This window comes from Anarhichas minor, unplaced genomic scaffold (assembly GCF_050575085.1).
Source record: "Anarhichas minor isolate MPS153535 unplaced genomic scaffold, ASM5057508v1 ptg000012l, whole genome shotgun sequence".
Classification (NCBI taxonomy): Eukaryota; Metazoa; Chordata; class Actinopteri; order Perciformes; family Anarhichadidae; genus Anarhichas; species Anarhichas minor.
In genome coordinates, this window is record NW_027466458.1 from 4025001 (window position 1) to 4047749 (window position 22749).

A 22749-nucleotide genomic window follows, 5' to 3' on the forward strand; every position below is an offset into this window, starting at 1 on the left:
GCCTGTTGCATATTGGTAACTTCAGTCGAGTATGCTCGATGATGCAACGCAACTTCATGCTAACTTTTCCCTTCTTAATCATGCGACCTACACTTCTCCTGCAAGACTTGAAGTGACCGGACACGGGTGTCAGAAAGTCGTCAGGGTTTTTTTCTCCCGAGTGGATGTTCCTCCAGGGAACCCACTTTTTGAGATTTTGTCCCAAGCAATCCCATATGGGAGGAGTTATTCTGTTGTTTATGTTATTAGTGTTGCACTGGCATAATAAGTGTTGCAGGAGAGGGAGTTACACTTATGTTTAGGGTTGTGCTTTTAGAATACATTCTGTAAGTGGGGAAAAAAGAAACCCAGTGGGAAATTTAAAGCAGCAATTTTAATCTTTGTGTGACTAAGTGGCCCCAGTAACCCCTTTGTGAGAACAATATCAATGTTGCACAAACATAAATGGACACATTTCTGCATTAGTGACAATGTGGCAGTCTCGAGAGGCAACTATATGGCAACTGTTGAAGTCCACTTTTCTTGTTGTCTTCCCCCACCGCGTTACTGCTGTGAAAGTGCTTAGATTGGACCTGATTAAAGTCTTTGGATGACTAATATGTTCCCCCTTCCTGGCATTGAGTCGAGCCTTCCATCCTGTTTTTATTTATTTTTCACTGCAGGGGAACAAATGGAGCATGTATTGCTAAAAAGCTCTCGTGTTGCTGCTCACTGGCTGGATTTTCAGGAGACGTTTTGAGAGTACGCGATAGTTTACCGTCCTGTGCTCTTCCAGGTGCGATTGTCATCTCAGGCCCTTCATTGCTGGTAGTGTGCCATATGACCTTTGACCTACCAACACTCACTCCTTAGCAAAACAAAAGCTCAACACAAAACTTGGAGGCAACAACCTGTTGCTCGGCTTTCTAGATTTCAGAAGGGAGCCTCTTCATGCAAGTTGTGCGTTTGTGATTTGTAATCGGTTCATATTTTAGTATTTACCTCACAGTGTTTCAGCTGTTGAGTCTCTATTTTTTATTCATTTTTTCTGTCCTGACAATGTGATTCAAATGAAATCCTTTGACAGCAGTATAGGATACACTGTATGCCAAAAAGTATGTAGGCTTTCTATGATATTTTGGAACCAGGCTGCAGGGAATTGTTGCCATTCAGCCGCGATAGCATCCGTGAGGCCGACAATGATGTTGGCCGGTAAGGTACGGCTTACCCGCGGTGTTTCTGTTCATCCCAAAGATGCTGGATGGGGTTGAAGTCAGGGCTTCGCACGGCCAGTCAAGTTACAAATGGGGCAAACTCAGAAACTTGACTCTTTATGAACCCTGCCGTTGGTCCTTCTCTGAAACGCACCCTTTTCTGAAATATCACTGTATTCTTGAGCATTGATGTGTTACTTCATTAGAACTAAGAGGCCTTTCCCAAATCATGAAAGACGTGGGAGTGTCCACATATCTTCGGTGTGGCGTGTCGCTACAGGAGTCGTTGAGAGTATGATGTGTTCCGAAATGCATTTTATTGTGGAGATGACAATAAATGCTACCAGCAAAATATGAAAATGTTCAACAGCAGAAGCACATGATGAAACACCCCGTTTCTGGTGTGAATGAATGAATGAACGGATTTTCTGTGTTGGTGTATGTGTGAGTGAGAAAGAGTAAAACAACCATTTAATTCAGTCTTCTTTACTTTCACAGGGGGTTTGGAAAACAAGGATTCCAGTGCCAAGGTAAATGCATAACTGACTGACATCTGACATCATTCACATGTAATGAGACCCTGACCACGTGTGTGTGTATGAGACATGTAGAGTGTGTTAAGTGTGTTAAGCGTAGGCATTTGGCTGCTTACATTACATTACAGTCATTTAGCAGACGCTCTTATCCAACGCGACTTACAATTCAGAGGGTGCAATTTTGGGGTTAAGTGTCTTGCTCAAGGACACATCAACATGCGACTAGCCGAGCATGGAACCGCCGATCCTCTGATTGGAGGACGGCTCTGCTCTCCACTTAACCACGGTCGCCCACGCGTCTCTCACTCCTTCATTTGATAAGTCTGAACATGTACTCTGACCGGTGGAACGTCTGCCACATGAACCGCCGCATCGATCCACTCGTCTGGGAGCATGTCTCCGGTTCTGCCGCTGACTTGCGATGAAGATGCCGAGAAACAGCGTCTCGATTTGTTTGCTTTTTCCGCAAGCTCGGCATTATTTGTTTACCCACAGTCAGGGTTATTGTGGCCATACTGTATCTAAATCAGGTGGCCTGAATGAAATGAGCCTAGAACAACATTGTGTGTTTTTTTAAAATTATTATTTAGCAAGCAGCGTAGAACCAGAGGGCGGTGTGCTGTTTGTTTATTATGGGGTCTAGTTCTTTTGAGCTTTTTGCATGGTGCTGACTTTCATTGAAAATGTTAATTAACACAGTGGCAATTGGAATTGAATGCGCTATTCAGCGGTTTATCTATCAATGAAGTGCCTCCTAATAAGTGAAGCTTTTTAATTACTGACAACAGGTAGAGAAGAGTTTGGCAAAAAAGAGCCGAATGAAAGTGTGTTTGTTGTAAACGGTGTGAGCTGAATGACAGGCGAGGCTGTTTTTTGACCCCTCTATGTGGGATTACGGACACATCTAGTTCCCCACGTCGGCCCCCCCAAATCAAAAGCATCACTGAAGGTGGATTTCCCATCAACCCGCCATGTTGAGCTTCAGCATGCACCGACTCTCAGAATTCCTCATCTAATGTGGAAACGTTGGGGCTTGCCAAAGTCGGACTCTGATGGAGAGTGCCCAGGTAACAGTGCAGATGATGTTAAGCTGATGTTGCACTAAGACACTAAGTCTTTCATGTTGTTTTAGCGCTTAAAAAAAAAAAGATTACAAAAGTCAGCCTTCAGTATGGCCGTCACTGATCTGGAGCTGCTGCAGTACTACTTATGATCAGATGTCATCTGTAGCAAGTGTGTTGAAAGTGTGACATATTTCACGAGAGTAGAAAAGAAAGCATCCAGCAAATGACTTTATTGGAAACCCTCCCGACGGATTCCTCCTCACGCACAGCACAGAACAGAAGACAGTCTCTCTCTCTCTCTCTCTCTTAAAGATAGCGTTTGATCTCAATGATTCAGAAGCTGCTTCCTTGAGATCTTCCGAATCATCGTACGAATACATTTAGGTGCTTCGCAGGAACATGCATGTTGACTACTACAAGCCCCAACACACCCACTCTTCTGTGTGATCCCCTCTCCTAGAGGTGGCATGCAGTCTGCTCTCTAGTATTTGCTCCCCCTCGGGTGAAACCGGGCTCCGTAATGAGTCAGTCCAAGGTGTCGGAGTGTTGACAGCCTAACATGTTTATGCATAATTACCCCCCCCCCCACTTCTTCCTCAGCTTTAGCAGCGCGTTGTCATTTTCATCGCTGCATGCTTTTCATACAGGAGACGATGAGCTGAAGGATTAGCAGGACGTCAGAGAGACGGTGGGAGAGAGGACCGACGGCTCAAAAACTGACCGCTCCTTCTTCCACCATAAATAATGCGCGCCTTATCAAGATGAAGGCCATTGGTTACACTGCAGCTATTCAAAAAGAGAAAGCCCCCCTCCCCCCCCGACTTTATAATATCTGTTTAGCCATTAATTATTCAACTTAAGCTTCTAGAAAATGAGGGTCGAGCGCTCCAGCAGAGCCAGCGAGCCTCTCAGCCACTACTTGAAGTGACAAAGTAATAAACCGGAGAGTGGCCTTTCTCTAACAAGAGTGACATTTCATTTTCAGCCCTGCAAATGTCTCTTTTCTAAGAATAGGGTGGGCGGCACCGTATCACATCACACGTGTAGTTTATAGTGTTGTGAGCTTGAAATCGGAATCCAAGATTTTGCTGCACACATTGAAGCTCATTAAATGTAATGAAACATTTGAGCAGAGTTCATTTTAAAGAGAGTTAATGTTGTGGAAACAAACAAGCCTATCGGTAACCAGCTTTCTAGATGCTATCTGCATTGTGAACTGTCCGTCCGTCCGTCTGTCTTCACCTGGCTACTTTTCCTCTGGAGTCTTATTTCAAGGCTCTGGTGCAGCAGGGTATCTCAAATTAGTTTAGTTGACATTATAATACAGCCGGGCAATCCGTACGCTCAGCACATTCACTGTTCAGATCTCGTTGTGGTCTTTTTGAAACCCGTGAGCCTGGGTTGTCGGGTTTCTCATTTGGTCTTCATCTCTCCGGGTTCTGATTTGCGGAGGGTTAAGCCGACAGTGTAATGCTGTCCTGTAGCCTCACCTTCATTCAGCCAAACATATTCACAGCGAGCGACATGCTTCTGTCGGCCACTGAGCATCCCTCTTTAAGTGTTTGGGGGTCAAGTGCCGTCTGAAGAGACACCCCCTATTGAAAGAAGTGTTAGTGTAATATTCATTCCTTGCTCCAGATTGTCTCGCTAATCCAGGATTTCTGCCACAAGGTGACTTTTCGAAACAGGAGGGAGGTGGTATCTTGAGGCCTTTGTGCCCTGCCACCCACAGCGTCGATCCTATTTCACATTTTATTAATAACAAGTTTATTTTTACTCCAGTTAACGAGATATGAAGCAGGAAATCTTGATTTAAGCCCGTTTACCTTTATACTGTGACGTGGGCCTGCACGGACGGCACGTGAACTACGAGCGCCTAGTTACAAAAATTCTGTGGTGCTGCGACAACCTGTGAAGCCTTGGTGCTTCACACACCATATGTGATGACTTCATTTTCTGTTCGTGCACCTTCGCGCCGGAGACACTAAGGCGAGCATGAACAAGGCTTTAGACCCCAAAACTTTGTAGGAGTTGGAACCGGCGGTGTCCAGGTTGTGATGGGTCTGCGGTGATGTTTCCTGCCCGTTTCCTGACTCTGGAGATGTACAAGTCCTGGATGGTGGGCAGGCTTCACCCGCCAAATCCCATCAGTACACAGTGTCTTCGTTTACCTCGTGCTGTGCAGTGTTTGGACAGTGCCCGGAGCATCCGCCACCATGTCATCCCAACAAGGCCCCTGTTGACAGGCCATGGAAAGGTAAACTCGGAGTGGCCGCCGTCCCTGTCTCTGCAGGCTGGCACAAAAATTCCACTATAACTGCTTGTTGTGGTTTCATCTTTCCATGTCAATTTGCTCAAACAGCACATGCTTCTTGGACGATGTTTTTTTGTTCTGCTTCATCTGAGCTCCGCTAGAAGCCTGGTTTTATAATGCTGAAGGTTCAGCACCCTTGCAGTGTCCATGGTGGCCACAAACACGAGGCAGATTGTGCACACATAAGTGTTGACCGGTGACTGCAAATTGTGATGAATGAAGACATCGAGACCTAATCAGCAGCCAGCATCTGAAGGCGCCACAGCTACAGCTCGTCAGATTTGTTGGTTGTACAGACAGTGATACATCGGTGCTTTTATTTCTCCAGGGGGTTACACAGCCTGTAATAAAATCCATCTTTTCATGATGGTTTATTACAATTTCAACCTCAGGTTGCCTGAGATAAACCACGCTGATGTGTGCCTCAGCGAGTAATGCTTTTACAGTGAAATTACTTGAAGTAGTGTATCTCTGCAGTTTAGTAGCCAAGCAGCTACTTGCATTAACAAAAAAAAGTTCACTAGTACATCTATTCAAATAGATGACAGTACCACAGCTTATTTTTCAGGAGTAATGTCCTTAGTGTCTTTCCTCCAATGGAGCACAATTACATTCATTTGGTGGTAATAGCAGCGAGCAGAAAACTAGCCAGGGTCAAAACTCTCAGTGATGAAACTTTGAAGTCCTAATCCAGCGCGACTGTTATGATTTTCGTAAGTGCCCCTCCACATTCTGGCCTTGCTAAAAATTAATTTCAATCTCACAATTAGTTCCACAGAAAACTTTCTCCAGCTTTCTGTTAGCAATGTGTGTGTTTGGTTGTTGATTTATTTGCCCACACACATATGGGGGAAGTGATGCAAACTTTTAACAAAAAGGGCAGAGCCGGGGCTCCATTTTTCACTTTTGTCACAGTTTCAGCCATGAAAGCCTTAAACCCTCTTTTTCATGCCGTTATTTGGCCTCCAACAAATTATTCTGAGACGAAATGGCCTGTGACAGACGCATGAAAGCCCTGTTGACTGTGGTCTTGGGATTCTCATAAGCCCTGAGCCATGAGACCGCAGGCCACCCTGCTGCATCTGGCCGACTGGCCTTGCCTAGGTTCATGCCTTCCTCTCTGCTGTAAAGCGGCGGTATGCTTACAACTAAGAAACAGATTAATTGCTAACAGCTTTGATGCTAACAGCTGCATTTTCTTTACGCAGCTTTTATCGTCTCTCCATTCCTTCTCCTTTCATCTGTCTTTTTACTTGTTTCTCTGTCATTTCTTGGGCTCACAGCCATACATCTGCCCTCAGCAGTGCTCTCTGCACATGGGGCTGCTCCTACATGGCCACTTTCGTTCTCTCTTTGTACACACACACTCCCACGTATCCAATCCCTCCATCACATCTAGGTAAAGCAGAGGGAGATAGCAGATGGGGATTTGGTTTGATCTGGGTTTTCTTCTCATTGAGTTAACATTCATCAAGATACACGATTTAGAGACCTTTTGAATGGAGCAGAGAAGAGAAGAGGCATCATGGCAAATGTGTGTGTTTATGAGACAGAGAGGGAAGAGGCCAAAGTTCAACTGATGCTATATTTAGAGTTGCTCCCCGGGGACTTGAAGAGACGCACTGTAATGCATAGAGCAGGTTCTGTTTATGTCTTTAGATGGCCAATGTGTGATTACATAAGGGCTTCATGGGGGACACACACTTCTTCAGCAGTTCTGCAGATGTTAGCAACTTATTTGGAGTATGTGGAAGACATTGTTCATTATTTCTTCCTCCTACATGAATGTGCACCCATCATACACTGCATAGGCTATTTCACCCCAATGTTCGCCACGTTTATGTCTTGTATGCATAGAAAACAGAGGTACATTCACGTATCCAGTCTAGTTAGTTCAAAAGAAAGAAAAATGGGAAAGACCGCGCAGTAAACTGATACAGTTAAAATAGTGCAGAAACAGGTGCAAGACAATCTACTGCCCATGAACAAAAAACTAAAATCGAATTAACCTTTAACATAAATACATTTCTGTATGCACACCGAGAGAGACTCGCACCCTGTACAAACTGCAGTCATTGCTGGTGTGTTTGACGCCTTTAAATCATAGACGGTGATCAGGACCATGACCTGCATAGTGCTCCCTGGTGCCTGAAGATATATGGCCTGTATTACTTAACGCTGCTCCAGCGAATCCCCAGCAGTAAAAGCTTGTAGGCCTAAGCCTCCCCAGCTGTAAATGGAGCACCATCACAGATTCAGGTTCGCCATAGACAGTGGATAAAACAACTCCTAGCTATTATTTTATGTCAGCATTACTGTAAAACCAACTTTAATTGGACAGTGAGCTGCTGGTATCAATGATAACTTCCATAACCGTTGAGTTCTGTAGCTGGCTGGTCTGATGAAAATGACCAGCAACAAAAACACTTTAAGTCACAATAGCTCTCAAAGATCTTGTTAACTAGGCGCTGCTAATCTTTGACTGGCTGGCCACCTCTCATGTAGTCTTCAGGTGGAGACACCAGAAACCGATCGGACAAGCAGGAGTAGCAGGCTGCAGCATTACCTTACAGCTAACCTATAAAGCTGAGGTGGTCTAAAGAAGGGCTCTGAGCACAGGAAACAACGTGTTTTTGGTGGTAGTCAATGGCAGTAGCTGAGCATTGAAAAGATACAGATGGGTGGCAAATCAAAAAGCAGCATTAGATGTCTTATATGTTTCTATATAACATATATATTTCATATATTTTCATACAAGCCTCCAGAACAGCTTCAATGTGCCGTCATTCTACAAGCCTGTTGTGCACATAACCTCAAGTGTTGTCTAAGACCAAACAAATAGGTCCTACCTGTTAGAAATATCTCGTGGTTTTGGCCCATGTAGCAAATATAACCATTTCAATGTTAGCTATTGCCCTCATATCTTTGTCTAGTTATTCAGGGTTGAAACGAAACTGAGGGGGGGGTAAATTGCCAATGGATTATTTGTTGAGTTGATTTGCAGAAGTGCATACTGTTTCACTATCGGTAAAACTGATGTAAGACGTGTTGCACAAGTTTATGAGTTGCTGACAACTAGTTTGTGTGAATTAGTAGTTAGTGCTTTGACAAGACTCCTGAATATTCCCCAATTAAGTGTGTTTTGATGAAACGGAACAGACATGTTTTAATGTCACTTCGGACATAGAGTATGTCCTCAGCCGGATAAAGCCTTTAATGATACGTTTGGGAGGTGAGTTAGAGGTGCTGGCCAGCAGCTTGGTCCCGATCAGAAACAGCATTGCCAAAATAAGCTGAATGGCCGCCTTGAATTTCCCTGAAAGCCTCTCGTCTCTTCCTGTTTCAAGACAATCAATTCAGACCAGCTGCATTAAGAGTAGTCTAATCTATCATGGCGGTCTGCATTATTTATCAGCTGAATTCCCACCATGCGTTTGGGGGAAATGCCCTGTTGTGTTCAACATATTCCTTGTAGCTCCAGTGTGTTTGGCACTGTGTAAGCAAGTGTTTTCACAGAAAAAAAAATGCTGCTGTTTGTGACATTTGTCAGCCCAGAGGGACTGTGTTGGAATATGTAAATCCCAGTGCTTACAAAATGAGCATTCATCATCATTATTGATTTTACTGAGTGCTGATTTTCAGTGAAATATGTCAATATTTGAAATGGAGTTTGTGATGTTTGTATTAGATTACCTTCTAGGGTTCCATGGAGACCTGGACGACACGTTGATGCAAATCTGTTTGTCTCTTGGCACAGGACGGCTCCCGCGTGGAGGGAAATGCAGCCTGTGACACCTGCATGTCATCAGATAATGGAGCCCTTTACAGTTCCTGATTGCATGCTGTCATGATGTAGCCAAAATCTGTTTCACAGTTTGATCAGGGGATTTGAGAGCAGGAAAGGAACTGACTGAGGAGTCCCAGGTGGGATGACGTCCATGTCCCTGCTGTCATGCTGATGTCACATGGAATTTGAATGGTCAGGTTTTTTTCTCTCTCTCTCTCTCTCTCTCTCTCTCTCTCTCTCTCTCTGTGTGTGTCAGTTGGAAGACGCAGCTACAGCAAAGCATCACATGGTTTTGTGCTGCTGCTGGATTTGGCTCAAATACCGGATTTGTATTGCATGTCAATTTGCCATTTTTCTGCATGCGTGGTTTTGCATGCTGCTGGGACATTCTGTAGGGCAGGGATTCCCAAAGTGTGGTGCGTGCACCCCTGGGGGTGCGCGAGAGGAAAAATGTAATGGTGGTCTAATGGTGTAATAATTCATATTAAATATAATTTAAAAAAATGTAAGTGGGATTTTTCACAAAATAAAAACATGAATTATAAAAATTCCCTTTGTAAGATTTGAATTTAAAATTAAAAACTTACAATTTAATAAATAAATGCACTTCAGCTCCTGCCGCCAGTCTTTTACACACTAGCTAGCCTAGCTTGTGCAGCTAACGTCAGCTATGCTAAACTGGCTGAAATCGGGAAACTGTCAGGTGGGACATCTGAAGCTATCAGTCATAAAAGAGGAGAGGGACAGAGAGAGAGAGAGGAATCGGAGGTGAGAGAAACGGAGAGGTGCGTTGGGGAGAGACCGGGAGAAGAAATCGAGCAGGAGTCCGAGAAAGATGAGACGGAGGAGACCGAAAAGGAGGAAGGGATAGCACAGACAAATCGGGAGCACATAGGCCCATCGCGGAGTCACGGTGAAACAAGAGGAAACGAGAGTGAGCATCAGACTGGGACAAAAAAGAGGAAATATGATGAAAATTATCTGGGCCTGGGCTTCACTTGAATTGGCAATGCAGATTGCCCAAAGCCACAGTGCGTGGTGTGCAGTGAGGTTCTGGCTAACAGCTGTGTGAAGCCGTCTGAATACCAAGCATGCCAGTGCAAGTCAAAAGCCCCTTACATTTTTTATATCGAAATTGGAGCAGTTACAAATCAGCCAAAAACAACTGCAGTCTCATTCATGTGTTGGGTCTACAAAAAACGCACTACGGGCTTCATATCTGGTCAGTTACAGAATAGCAAGAAAGGAGCTACCTCACATAATCTTAATGCTCTTTAAAAGTGACGCCTTGTGTAACTGAAATTTATTGAAACTTTGTTGCAGTGTTTCAGGGCGTTTTCACACCTGTAGTTCGTTTGCTTTGTTCCGATTCAGGGATTAATATGATACAATGTTGCAGTTGCCCCTTTGTTCGGTTTGTGTTCACACTGCCACATTTAACAGCGGACTAAATCTTGTAAACAAACGGCACGCATGAGCAAACTGTTCTCTCATTGGTCCAATTTTTATGCGGCTATAAATAGGCTCTGTTGCTTCTTTTTTTTTAAGGTGTGGGGGATTGGGGGTGCGTGAACCCGGTCGGGATGTAGAAGGGGGTGCGTGGCCTAAAAAGTTTGGCATATCTGAACCTTAATGCAGACTTCAAGTTTTACATTGTTGAGTAAGAAAGTGACTGGATTTAAATAGCCTTGCCTTACAGCTGGGGTAGGCAGTTTTCTAGAGAAAGCCCAAAACACCAGAATTTGAAAAAGCAGCCCTCCTCCTGCAGCTTTCCCCTCTGTTCTAAGCCCCTCCCACCAGACACGGGCGATGCACACACGTTTGGTCATTCATTTAAACAGGATCCTGATCCTGATGGTGACACCGATGCCGTTATATAGCGCCAATTCTTCATCATGTTTTCTTTGCTGTAAAGCCCTTTGAGATGACGGACTGTGATTTGAGGGTTCAGCCTTGAGCCTTCGGCTACGGTTGGCAGAAAGCGAAATTATTAGCAACATTTTCTCTCCATCTCTGAAACACTTTGGCACTTTGCAGAAGTCAAGGTTTCTCTCAGACTACAATGTGATTACATTATTATGGAATGTCTGCCCAACGACGTCTTCCAAAAAAATCGCCTACCCCAGCTTTAATGTAATTGTGTACACACATAATGTATATAAACATGATGTTTTATGGTAACTTGTGCAATTTAGACCTTTTCACCTTTACAAAGTTGGCAATAAACATAAATAAAATAGATTTTTGGAGAAATAAGAATTGCTTTATGAATGATAGACTTTGCAATTATGGGAGCATTAATATAAATGTTGCATATAAGAGAGAGTATGCCTCCATGTCGCCAGCCTTTACCTTCAAGTACAAGTGTTTTGATTGAAGCTCACACCGTGTCTACTCAATAGAAACCAACACCTATGTGATTCACACATAACTAGAGTGGACTCAAAGAGTGGTTCTGTGTTTTACTGGAACACTGTTGGAATGATGTGACCCACATGGGCTATTATTTATCAGTCTCTGTTGGATGTGACATTGTTTCTAAGCCAGAATGCAGCATTAACCTTTTTCTACTCTCAAAACTGTCATTCTGGCTTTTGCCTTCCCTTCCTGCAGCATCAACATTACTACATAGTATTCGAAGCAGCTATCAATTCTAACACAACTTATTTTGAATGCGAGTGTTCAAAATCAATCCCTATTAATCGCGCGTGCGCATGTACTGATGCATGTAAAAGAAATGGGTATGGACAGCGTACCCATGTAGAGTCAGGTGCAAGTGAGAGGGCCCTGCCAGCAGCTCCGTGTCGCGGTGTCTGCTCTGCGTCTGCTCTGGGAACTTGAGCTCCTGCAGGAGGAAGCGTTTGGCAGCCCGGTCATAACAGGTTGAGAGCGTGCAGACGCAGCGCGGTGAGCCAAAGTGGTGAGTCTCAACTCATCGTGATTCTCCCTTTAGCTTGTCAGCAATGGTTAGAGTTGATATTTAGTGTGTCTGGCTCTGTAATGTTTATCATGGGGAATTATAACCAGTTCATTGGTCCAGCACAGTAATGTCTTTGCTGATAAAACAGCAATAAAACAAGTGACTACCTTCAAACAACCGCAAAGCATGTGGCACTATTTAGTGTGTCCGAGGACGAACACAGAATTTTTTTCCCGAGGCTCACTGTTTTGCAACAGCGTTCAGCAAAGCACACGTGGAGGAATCCATCATAGAAGAGACTGAGAGATACTACTGCAGTATTCATGCACGGTGTGCTGAACTACATAATGCAACACAGACACAAACCGTGCTATCACTGCCATATGTTGCTCTCTCCGCATTCACATATGGATGCAACGTTCCTGTCGAGTCGTTTGGGTGTTGTTGAAAGGCATTCAGGTTAGGATTCAAGTGTAGGAACCATCTGAAGGAGATGAGGGGGCATGCATAATGGTATACGCTGTAGCTGTTGTGAAGCCCATGTTGGCACACATTATCCCTGCAGATACACAATGTCCTTTCAGAATGCATCTATTTGTTGTGGTTAGGTTATTTTGACCTATTCAAATAACCCGAGCAGCTGTCGTAATGGTTCTTAAAATTGTCCATTTAGATGATTAAAGCCGTGTGTACGGTTTCATTGTTAAATCTGCTTTCAGATGGTTGATGATATTCCTTTTTGAGGGGCAGAATAGTAACATAGCTGGTGCATAATGGGAGCTTAATTGTGGCTTTTATTGGAATAAAACACTCATTCAGACCTTTTTTGTGTGGAAGAAAGTGTTCCCGCTTGCTGGGATTAACTTTTGGTCTGGATGTTGGCATCAGGGAACAATCCTTCCCTTCACCTCTTAATCGATGCTGTAACATTGACAAGTCACAAATCCCACATCTGCCCGCAAGCAAAGTAGGCCTCTGGGCTGGGCACGGGGTCCCCTAAGCTGGATTGTCGGTCTTGCCATTTAACGCAGACCTCATGTTGACCTCTGCGATTAGATAAAAGCCGCAGTTTTAGCGTGCCGCTTTTACATTGATGCCTGGTGCCTTTCAGAAATCCACACAGGTCAACATCTCAGGATTAAATGGTCATGGTCGGTCTTCAGTATCATTGTGGATCTATAGCTGCAGGTTGGGTAGAATTTACTTTTAATGGATTGAGTTCATCTCATCAGCTTTTAAGGGCAGGCTTGATGAAAAGAAGCGGGGACTACCCTTTTTCTTCTCCTTTGAAAATAAGGAACCAGCAACATGATGGGGAGCAGGCGTTTTAACCAAATGGAGGAAGGGATTCCTTTTAGGTATGGCTGAGTCAAAAACAACGGACTTTGGTTGTTTCACATAAACAGTCACATTTCCTGTGAAATTGTGTGCATATGAACAAACTGGCTTCTATTTTTGAGGGGTGAATGTCTCCTCTTTTAATAAGGAGAAGTTAAATAGGACCATATGACTGTTTCCCTCCGGCCTCTCTTGTTTTTGACATTCGATCTTGGCAGCTGCAGAGATATGCAGTTGTTTGACTTTTCAACATCAACACAGTTTGGAAACCTGCTGAAATGCTTCTGGTATATCAAGAAGCCGTGTGCAACAGCAAGCTTTAGCGCAACTGATCGGACGAGCAGCAGATTAAATCAGTCGGACACTCTTTGTAACACCCACTTTTATTGTCACATCCTGGGGGAATGTGTGAATGAGAGGAAACTGTGAAATTGATGGTCTAACTGTTGATACCCGAGCATCTTCCCCTTTACTTCAGTCGATTCTCTTGATTAAACTGGCCACAGGCTTTTTGTTTACTTCCTGTAGATTTACCGCCCCCCCCCTCTGGTACATTATACCGGAGAAAAAGTGCCAGATCGCTGCCATCAATTGCGCTGAAGGCCCTCCATGGATTACAGCGTACTGAATAATCTAGATGATGCTACATTTCATTGGGCTCTATCATCTCCATCATCATCATCAGTAGTTACAGCCGCATGTGAGTTGCTAAACCCGTTTGACCAAATTCTGTCCATTCTGCTGTATTCTCCGGTTTACACAAATAAATACAGACACACACACACCGAACGGTTTTAAGGTATTAAAAGTGTCTTATTAAAGGCCTGTGTATCAACATCTGCCTGTGTATCAACATCTGCTCCCTGAGAGTGGTCAGCGATGGCTGTCAACTTAATCCAGAAACAGAGTAAGCATATGGCCTGGGTTGTTATTATTGTCATATTTGATCACTTTTTCTGTCATATTCCATCTTTTTCCTTTTCTCCTGGGATGATTTCACTTGTACAGTACAAATCAATGCACTTTATCCAATATACTGTAAGATACTGAACAACACAACAAAAATATACAGGTGGACGGATATTATGATGCGTGAGACAAGTTTGTAACGGAAAGCAAAACTTGTCATACAGTCTGTGTGTAAACCCGTTTGCATTATAGAACTTTTGATAGGCAGATGCAATATAAGTTGCTAAAAAGTCCCCATGTAGCAAAGAACCCAGGCCACACATGCATGTGTTATCTGAAACAAAACCAGCGCAGTGATGATTTGCTCCAGTCTGATGCTTTGTGATGGAGGCATTAGTCAATCATTCCTAGGATGAAATAACAAGTATCATGCTCATTCCGTTATACTCAGGCCTTGGATGCAGTGAAACGGAAATCTGTGTGAAAATTGCAGTTTCATCCAAAAGTCCTGCCGACTGATAGCTTTCCCATCTGGACTTAAAAGACTTTTGGTTTTATTTCCAACCTCAAAAAATGAAGCATTTGAAATCCACGCCACATAGCGACTGAAAGAAATCCAAAGTCTGTATTTTTAGCTCAAAAATGTAATATTTGCCTGAAGAGGAAGGATCTGTATCTCTCTTTGTCTCTCTGTCTGCTCTCCTCCCTCGAGTTTGTGTTGCTCACTGAAGTCGGGGCAAACTAGCTAGAAATTCGCAGGCCGACACCTTGTGATTATTATTCACATGAATTCATAGAAGAGTGATTCTTCTGAGATATACCTTTTTAATTACAGAATTGTTGGATAAAATAATCTATACACCCTTTTACAGTTTTTGAACAATGATGATGTACTTGAAGTGCTTGAATGCAGTTTAGTAACGGAAGTACGGCCGAGTACAATAGCGTGTCAAGCTATGCAAGGGCATCACCACCAAAGATGGTGAATACAACCTAAACAAGTTGACTTTTAAGATCAGTGTGCTATTAGTGAGTGGGTAGAATACATTAGCAAGTTGGCCTTAATTTAGTGGCCATGTGTGTACGTATATGTATATATATATATATATATATATATATTATGTGTTTTTTAAATGGGCGCCCCAAACGCAAGCATTTCTGGTTAGTCCAGCGATAGTCAACATGTTTTAATAGCTTTGTTTTGGTTTTACAAGTGACTGTGAAAAGGTTGTGATCCTGTCAGGATTCTGTTAAACTTGAGTCCGCTGTTGGAAAAATTTATTCTGATAACCACGTTTCTTCACCAAGTTACAGTTTGAACTCAGGGTTGACAGCTTGTTCACTCGTCTGGATGTCCGGGGCAAAGCGCCGCTTCCCTTTGCCGACATGGGCACGCATATTTTTGATGGCGTCGGCTGTGAAAGAGTCTAAAACGCTTCATGTAACTGCTGATGCGAGTGTTCATTACAATGCTTTGGTCATGTTGTGTTTTGGTGCTGATGCAGATCAGCTGCCTTGACTTCGTTCTCAGCACGTCAGCTGTAAGGACAGCGTGCTGCTGGATGGCAACTCTGTTTGCTCTTGTAGCTAATGCCTGTTAAGCCTTTTATTTACAACTGGTAGACGTTACCAGTCTGTATGTTTATGTCTCTGTCATTCTGTTTATTCAGATCATGAGTAGGACTGTGTGACTCAGAGGAAACACAAGCATGGAGATCATAACAAGGCTCCCGGTAATGCTTCCGGCTGAAGGAACAATTGGATTTCTCTGGCTCTTAACCGTCATCATTACGGGTTGAGATGCGTCCTTACAGACACTTTGTTATGTTGTGGCGGTGAAGGTTTTTCTCCGTTCAAGTTTTCAAACTGCAAATGGCACCAAATGTGTAAGATGTCCTGCTTTTATTTTGTCAAACATTTCAAAAAAACGAACAATGCCCCGGCGTTAAACAAAAGTCACAAGCATCAGATTTGTGCTTCCATTTCCTTTTTGGACTTTTGGGGCAACATCCAGCAAAATATGAAAGGCTAGTCATTAGATTATAAATGCTGCATATAAGAGGAATACGAAATACAGCAATAGAAAGCTCTGGACAATGTTGAGTCAATTATCCCCATCAGAATTAAACTGACAAGCAATGAAAGCTATCATAATACTCTTTACAATGGTTCTACTTTCAAACAGAGCAGCAGTGTTTGGCAAAAGAAACTTGAAATCTGATTTCCCCTGGCTGCACAGTAACAGCACATACAATTAAGACTATTACATAAGCAGTTTGTCAGTCATATTGAGTTGCTGAAGGTTGTACAATTGTATAATCTTGGAGGAATAGTATCCATGTAGGGTTTACATTTTATTTTATTTTTTAAAGCAAATGCAGCTTTTGTTGGGCGCTTACGTATTTAACATTAAGTGGAACATTAAGGGCACACTGTAGCTCAAAAGATACTGATCTGCAATGCAATCAGAATAGCTGTAATGATTCTCAGATAAATACACCATGGACAAGGACGGCTTATGTGCAGTCAACCAGATATACCGCCTCCCCGCACAACAGTGAATACGTTTTTTTTAATTTAATAAATCGAAATGGGACAATATCAGATTTTATTGCCCATCGCGACAACCGTTGCTCGTCGGTTTGAGCTCCCCTTCATATCTCTTTGATCCCTCTTTATTCTTTCTGAACCACAGAAGAGGTTTGTGGGAGATTAAAGGCCTCACTAGGTATGTGAAAACATGTCGACATGTACAGAAAATTATTTTCTCTCACTGACCTACATTTACCCCTGGCAGTCTATTCCTGAGGGAATAATGCACAATTGTGAATACGCATGCTTGTCTGAGAGGCATGGACTCAACTTAATAAAAGGTGTACCTTCCAGAGGTGCACGCCACTTTGGCTTGCGGATCAGAATGCTTTTAAAACTGAGAGGGTTTGGTTAATCCATGGGGAGGTGCAGCACCGAACATTACCAAGGATTAGAGAGGGATATTACTGTCTGAATGCATTAGAGGTGTATTAGATAGCTCCGTGATGGAGCACAGACTAATGCACCAGGCTCTGAATTACAGTGTAATCTGCATTTAATTGCCCTGAGTTTTGTTGTGATAATGGCATTATCTAATGGCCGAGTTCTGGAAGGGTTTGTACGAAGGACAAAACGATGATTACGCGGGTTGGCGACCTGGTGAGATGTTTTTTTGACCCTAGTCACACAAAAATCCCTTTCACTGCAACCGAGATGTTTTCAACAGTGAAAATGTCAAGAATTTGTCCATGAAATATAATTGAATTGCATTTCACAACGTGGAAATGAAACCGTTGTTTCAGGCCTTTTTCTGTGTATAATTTTTTATGCCTTCCAGCTATTGTCAAGACTTCCTGTCTCTCCATGGCTTACGCCCGACTAATAAGATTTAAAAGTAGTACCATGGGTCATGTTAAATTACATAACGTACACTTGTGATAACTCTCTCAATAAGATCAGTTCACTGAGAAACAGAGCAGAGACTACAGTTGCCCTGGTATCAGGGTAAAACACTTCTCCTGGTTATCAGTGAAATACCCGTCGGCACATTGCGTCATTATTTCCTCTCACCATTGTGTGTGTTCACCTTTTAGTCGTCGATATGTGGAAGAAGAGGCGGATCGCCTTGTACCAGTAATTTACTTTGTCTCTTGTCTGCAGACAATGCTTCGTCATGCAAGCGCACTCGCGTCGTGTGAAATTACAGGAATGAAACGGTCAAACATTCATTTAATTTTTTGCTCTTTTAACATGTAAATTGTCAGACCCTCTGCTGATAAGCCCTCACCCTCTGCGTGAGGACAGGACAATATGTGATGGATTTTGCAGAGGTGGTATTTGCCCAACACAAGGTGGACTGTGTGGTTAACTCACCCAAGACGGAAAACAGCGGTCTGAATGTCACCGGCTGAAATACAGAAACCAGATCATTTCCTTAAGCTGCTGAGATTGTTCAGTTTTTCCAACTTGGCCGGCGAGAGACCAATGCAGATATCGTTGGCAGCATTTATGAACCGTCAATATGGTAAACAGAAGGAACAGCGTGTGCAAGTCAGAAGAAATGCAACGCTGAACAGACTTTGAATATAACCAGAATACAATAAAGCCTCTACCTTGAAGTTTCACAGCCTCTGTCACAAGCCTGTATCAAGATGTATTGTGGAATTGCTTTCATACTCTACGTTTTGACAGTCGGCGACCAAATCACGTCACTAGCTGACTTTTTCCTTGATTTTTAAAGTTCAAACTGAAGCGCTTGCAAGCCTGATCTAACAATGAGAGCTACAACGATTAATCGATTAAAATATATTGATCTAGATTTTTAATGATTCCAGCTACTTAATTGCAAATATTTTCTGGTTGCTTTTCCTCCTCTGTGACAGTGAACTGAACATCTTATACTATACAATATGAGTTGTGAACAAAACAAGACATTTGAGGACGTCATCTTCCATTAATCTATTGATTAATCCAAACAAGTGACATATTTTCCTTTGATCTGATGTGGAGGAGGAAATTGATAAATCACTGATACACTGATAATAAATGAGACAGCTTTTGACCACGTGACATGCTTCCCCTTCTTCCTCTTCGGTTGTTTTGCAGTTCTCAGTTGCTTTTAGCGCATCAGAAACAGAAAGGTTCAATATAAATTCCTTTCCATTTTGCTGCGTATAAATAGGTAACCTGTTCTAAAACATTCTCTTTGTTCTTTAATAGATAATCTAAATGTCTACTTAATCCTGCCACAGATTGCAAAGTGCTTTATAATCCATTTGCTCAAAGACAACATGATATTTAAGTGACTTTAAGCTGATATAATACTGTAAACATAAAAAAAAAAACACAATCATTTTTCTCAACCCAATTTTTTTGGAGAAAAAAAATGGCCTGGCTGTCAAAACAATATCACTCAGCAGCTCATCTTTAATGCTACTCCAGCTTCAGCAAAAGAGGAGAAAGGGTTTTAGAGGGAAAATGAGAAAAATAATTCTCTCCATGTTCTGTTCGGATATTTCAAAGGACTGGAGGGCTTTAACAAATCCAACAATCTCAAAATCTCTTTTGTTTTTAGCGTGTTCAGTGTAATACCAGGGATTTTTATCAAAGCACAATGACTCGGGTAGTTAAACAAACGAAAAGAGAGGCGGTCTGCGCACCAAGTATATTTGCAAGTTCCACAGAGTTCGAAGGGACAACATTTTGTCCATCAAGGCAAATTCTTTTTAAAGAGACTAACGTGCGATCCACCTCCGTCGTCATGTGTTTGACTCCCCATTGTTGTGCTGTCTGACTTTCATCAACTTATCTGGGGCCCATTATGTATGTCTACATTCTTTGCAGTTCGTCAGCCTTGTCCCACTTGGTACACGAGTGGCTGCAGCAGCCCTGCATGGAGTGATACTTCATCGATGAAAGTGGACCTGTATCGTGTTTCTGTTTCGTCCAGTTTGTCTTTCTTGCCTGCTCTGTATGTGAGGATCTGTTCTTTGTCTTTATCTCCTGTCCTGTATTGTAAAGATGCTTTGTGATATCAATGATTAACCCCTTATTTGATATGAAAACATGTGACAAATGCACCATGGCTGCCCCCTCCAAGTCGATTAGTCGTCGGTCGTTTTGGTCTTGGTTGACTACAGTTTTTATGCTCGTTTCTCGCTAGATTTTTTATTTCCAAGAAACGTATGAGCACATCTCTGGTAAACACAAGATTTAAACTCTGTCAACTCAGATCTGTCAATTGAATCAACTTATCGATTAGGACAGCTCTACAATGCACCCTAACGGCGTAAAACACGAATAATTAGAAATACGGTAAAACATGATTTATTAGTTGGACTGTGTAAAGCAGAATGAAATGGCGATCTCACTTTATCACTTTTAATATTTACTGTTATTTTTACTATTCCACGCATCTTGGTGTTGATGGGTTGTTTGTTCACATCGGGTGGCCATTGGATGACCCAGAATAACGGAGCATTTTCTGGTGTTTGTGGGTTTACAGAAAGCAAATAGACTCCTAAAGCGAGATGAGAGCACTTGTCGTTGTTGTCACCACTGTGAGTCAGCATTTAATGGTTGCCATTTAGGAATGAGTCACAGATGCTATACGGCGTGAGACGTTTGAGCTGTTTATTTAACCATGAGAGGTGTCCCATGAAGTGTGTGTGTTCATATGTGTGTGTGTGTGTGTGTAGTCTGTACTCACGGGTTCCTGAACAAAGTGGACAGCCGTCTGTGTGTCTTTAAAAGCTGAGCTAACAGCTTCTTGCCATCTCTGTTTACTGTCTTTATGACTGTATAATCCCTGTTTAATCTCCACCGCCGAGGATTAAACCTGATGGAGTACGCTGTTGTGTCCTGAACAAAGTTCTTGTTGGAGAGGAAAGGTATGTCAGGAAGACACATCACGTCACGTGACATGCTTCTTGAACGCCTCCCTCGGCAAATAACCTTTCCTTTGAAAATAGTTCTCTGTTACTGTTATCAACACGCTAGCAAATTGGCCCATGCTCCAGGTATCGGTCTGTCAGATATACACCTATGTCTTACCAAGACATGCGTGAATACTGGGATGTGGTGCAGCAGAGACTTGTTCCTTTGCTTCACTGCATCAGGTGATTCAGTGGGGGTTTGTGATGATGATATAATCCAGTACATTGGGGGACTGTAGAGTGTCATCTGAGAGGGCCCTTGTAATCAAAAAGAGCTCATTAAATCCTCCCTTCTTTTACACACCAGACAATCTGACTAAGCTTTTACCTTAAAACACACCGACTATGACATTACACGCCTACGATCCTTACACGTCTCATTTGCTGCTGACAAGAGGCCGGGATTTTGAATGAAATAACCACTTTGACAAGAAAGCTTTTGAATCAACATTAAGGGTGGTGCGGTGCCACTAGATTAATTACTTTTGTGTGTTTTTTTTTTTGTCGTCCTTTAAGGTGTAGCTTTAGTAGGTCTTTTTTGCAAAGACACTTACTTTTTCATACATTTTTATAAATGGGAAGTCCACACACAGTTTAGTTTGCTGAATCCTGGCAATCCTTGAGATTTCTCTTCTGTTTGCTACTGATGCTGCTTGTATTATAGCAAAATGTTTGTTTAAAGCAAGATGTTGTGGATTATTTCGCATTTTGTGTTATGGTTTGTAGTCAGACATAGTGGCTCCATGGGTGTGAGACGGTCGGTTCATTCATAGATCCACCACTTTGGTCCAGACTGAAATATCTCGACAACTATCAGATGGATTCACACAAAACAATACATTTGGTGATCGCCAGATGTTTCTTTGTGTAGCGCCCCCATGAGGAGCAAACTTGTGGTTGTCCAGACCACAGAATTATTGTCCAGTTGAAACTTAATGCTTATTGAGATGAATGTTATTATCCACTCACCTTAACTCTCTGTGGGTAAGGACGAATGCCTCTCTAACAGGAATTTGTTTCTCTACCTCCCCTCTGGTTGTGATTTTGGATCAGCATCTTTTCAAGCCAACCAAAACATTCCAAGTTGTATTCCTTGGAAATCGTCCACACTCTACTTCTCCCTTCAGCTCCCGATGTTCGTGGTACTATGAGGAAGTAGCACAGGTCAAATAACATCTTCAAGCTTTCCTGCTGTAATGAAGGCCTGACGTTTGGGTTCAAAAACGAAACTGCAAAACTAGTCCAGTGATCAGTCATGAAACTTTTTGCAACTAGACCTCTCTTTGGTTAGATTTAATCTCCTTTTTGATCATTTTTATTCATTATTCCTGCATCACTACCAGTAAATAATGAGGCATCTTTCTTTTTTCAACCTTGACTCTGCTGCTTTTTTGGCACCCACGGTTCAGTCCTGTCCTAATAATAAACCATATCATTTGATTTCATGGGGCCATCGGTCTGTGAAAAATCACAGCTCTCATCTTGTTCCTCTGGCTCCAATGTGCTCGTCTTTAAGGCAATCAGACGTCTAGTGTGGATTCCAGCTCCTGATTAGAGAAGAGAATATAAAAAGCTACGTCCCATGGTTCATAAAACTTCTTGGCTGGACCTTTTTGTCTCTGATTAATACAGAGTTTTGTCTCGAAGCAAATTGAGTGCATTTTCCCATTCATCAAAGTTATGCCAGTATAGCGCTGACGTATTGTCTTTGTTTCTTTAGTCTTCATATCTCGTCCTACACTCTTTCTCTCTGTCTCCGCTGGGGGGGGGGGGGGGGGGGGGATTGTCACTCTTTTTTATTTAAGCCACAAGCTTAACTGTGGCCAAAGGATTGACCCCTTAAACACAGTTAAGCTTGTGCTTTTTATTGAGATGGATCTGATTCACAGTCATGTCTTTTCATGTGTTGTTGATAAAGCTTCTCATCTATGTCGTAGATTGCAGGTCTACATTGCTTTGGATGGAGCTTCAGTGGCGGCCCATGCATCCCCAATACTGCTGTGGTTGCATCTGGTGCGGATGTTTCCTTGCTGAAACAAACTTTTCTGTGTTTACGTGACATCAAGTGCTGTCATCCCTCATCTTGCTTTCCAGTAGGGAGTGGCTGGGGGAATTACTGTTATACTCTAAACGTGTCACAATAGAGGAGATGTCTTGCTGGTTTTGGTCAGGATTTAATACCATTGTGAGCAATTCATTGGGGGATTAATGAATCTCTGTA

At 42.7% G+C, this 22749-nt stretch overlaps 1 protein-coding gene across 2 annotated transcripts in view; it reads left to right on the forward strand.

The window, feature by feature from the left end:
* The window catches only part of prkcaa (protein kinase C, alpha, a), a 125404-nt gene that overhangs the window by 606 nt on the left and 102049 nt on the right, over positions 1-22749 (forward strand). The window contains exon 2 of one of the 2 annotated variants that reach the window (XM_076090335.1): positions 1692-1723. In XM_076090335.1, the coding sequence (XP_075946450.1) occupies positions 1692-1723 (32 nt within the window). Of the gene's footprint in view, positions 1-1691; positions 1724-4851; positions 5051-22749 lie in introns of those variants that run through there. The other variant, XM_076090336.1, reaches the window with a different exon arrangement.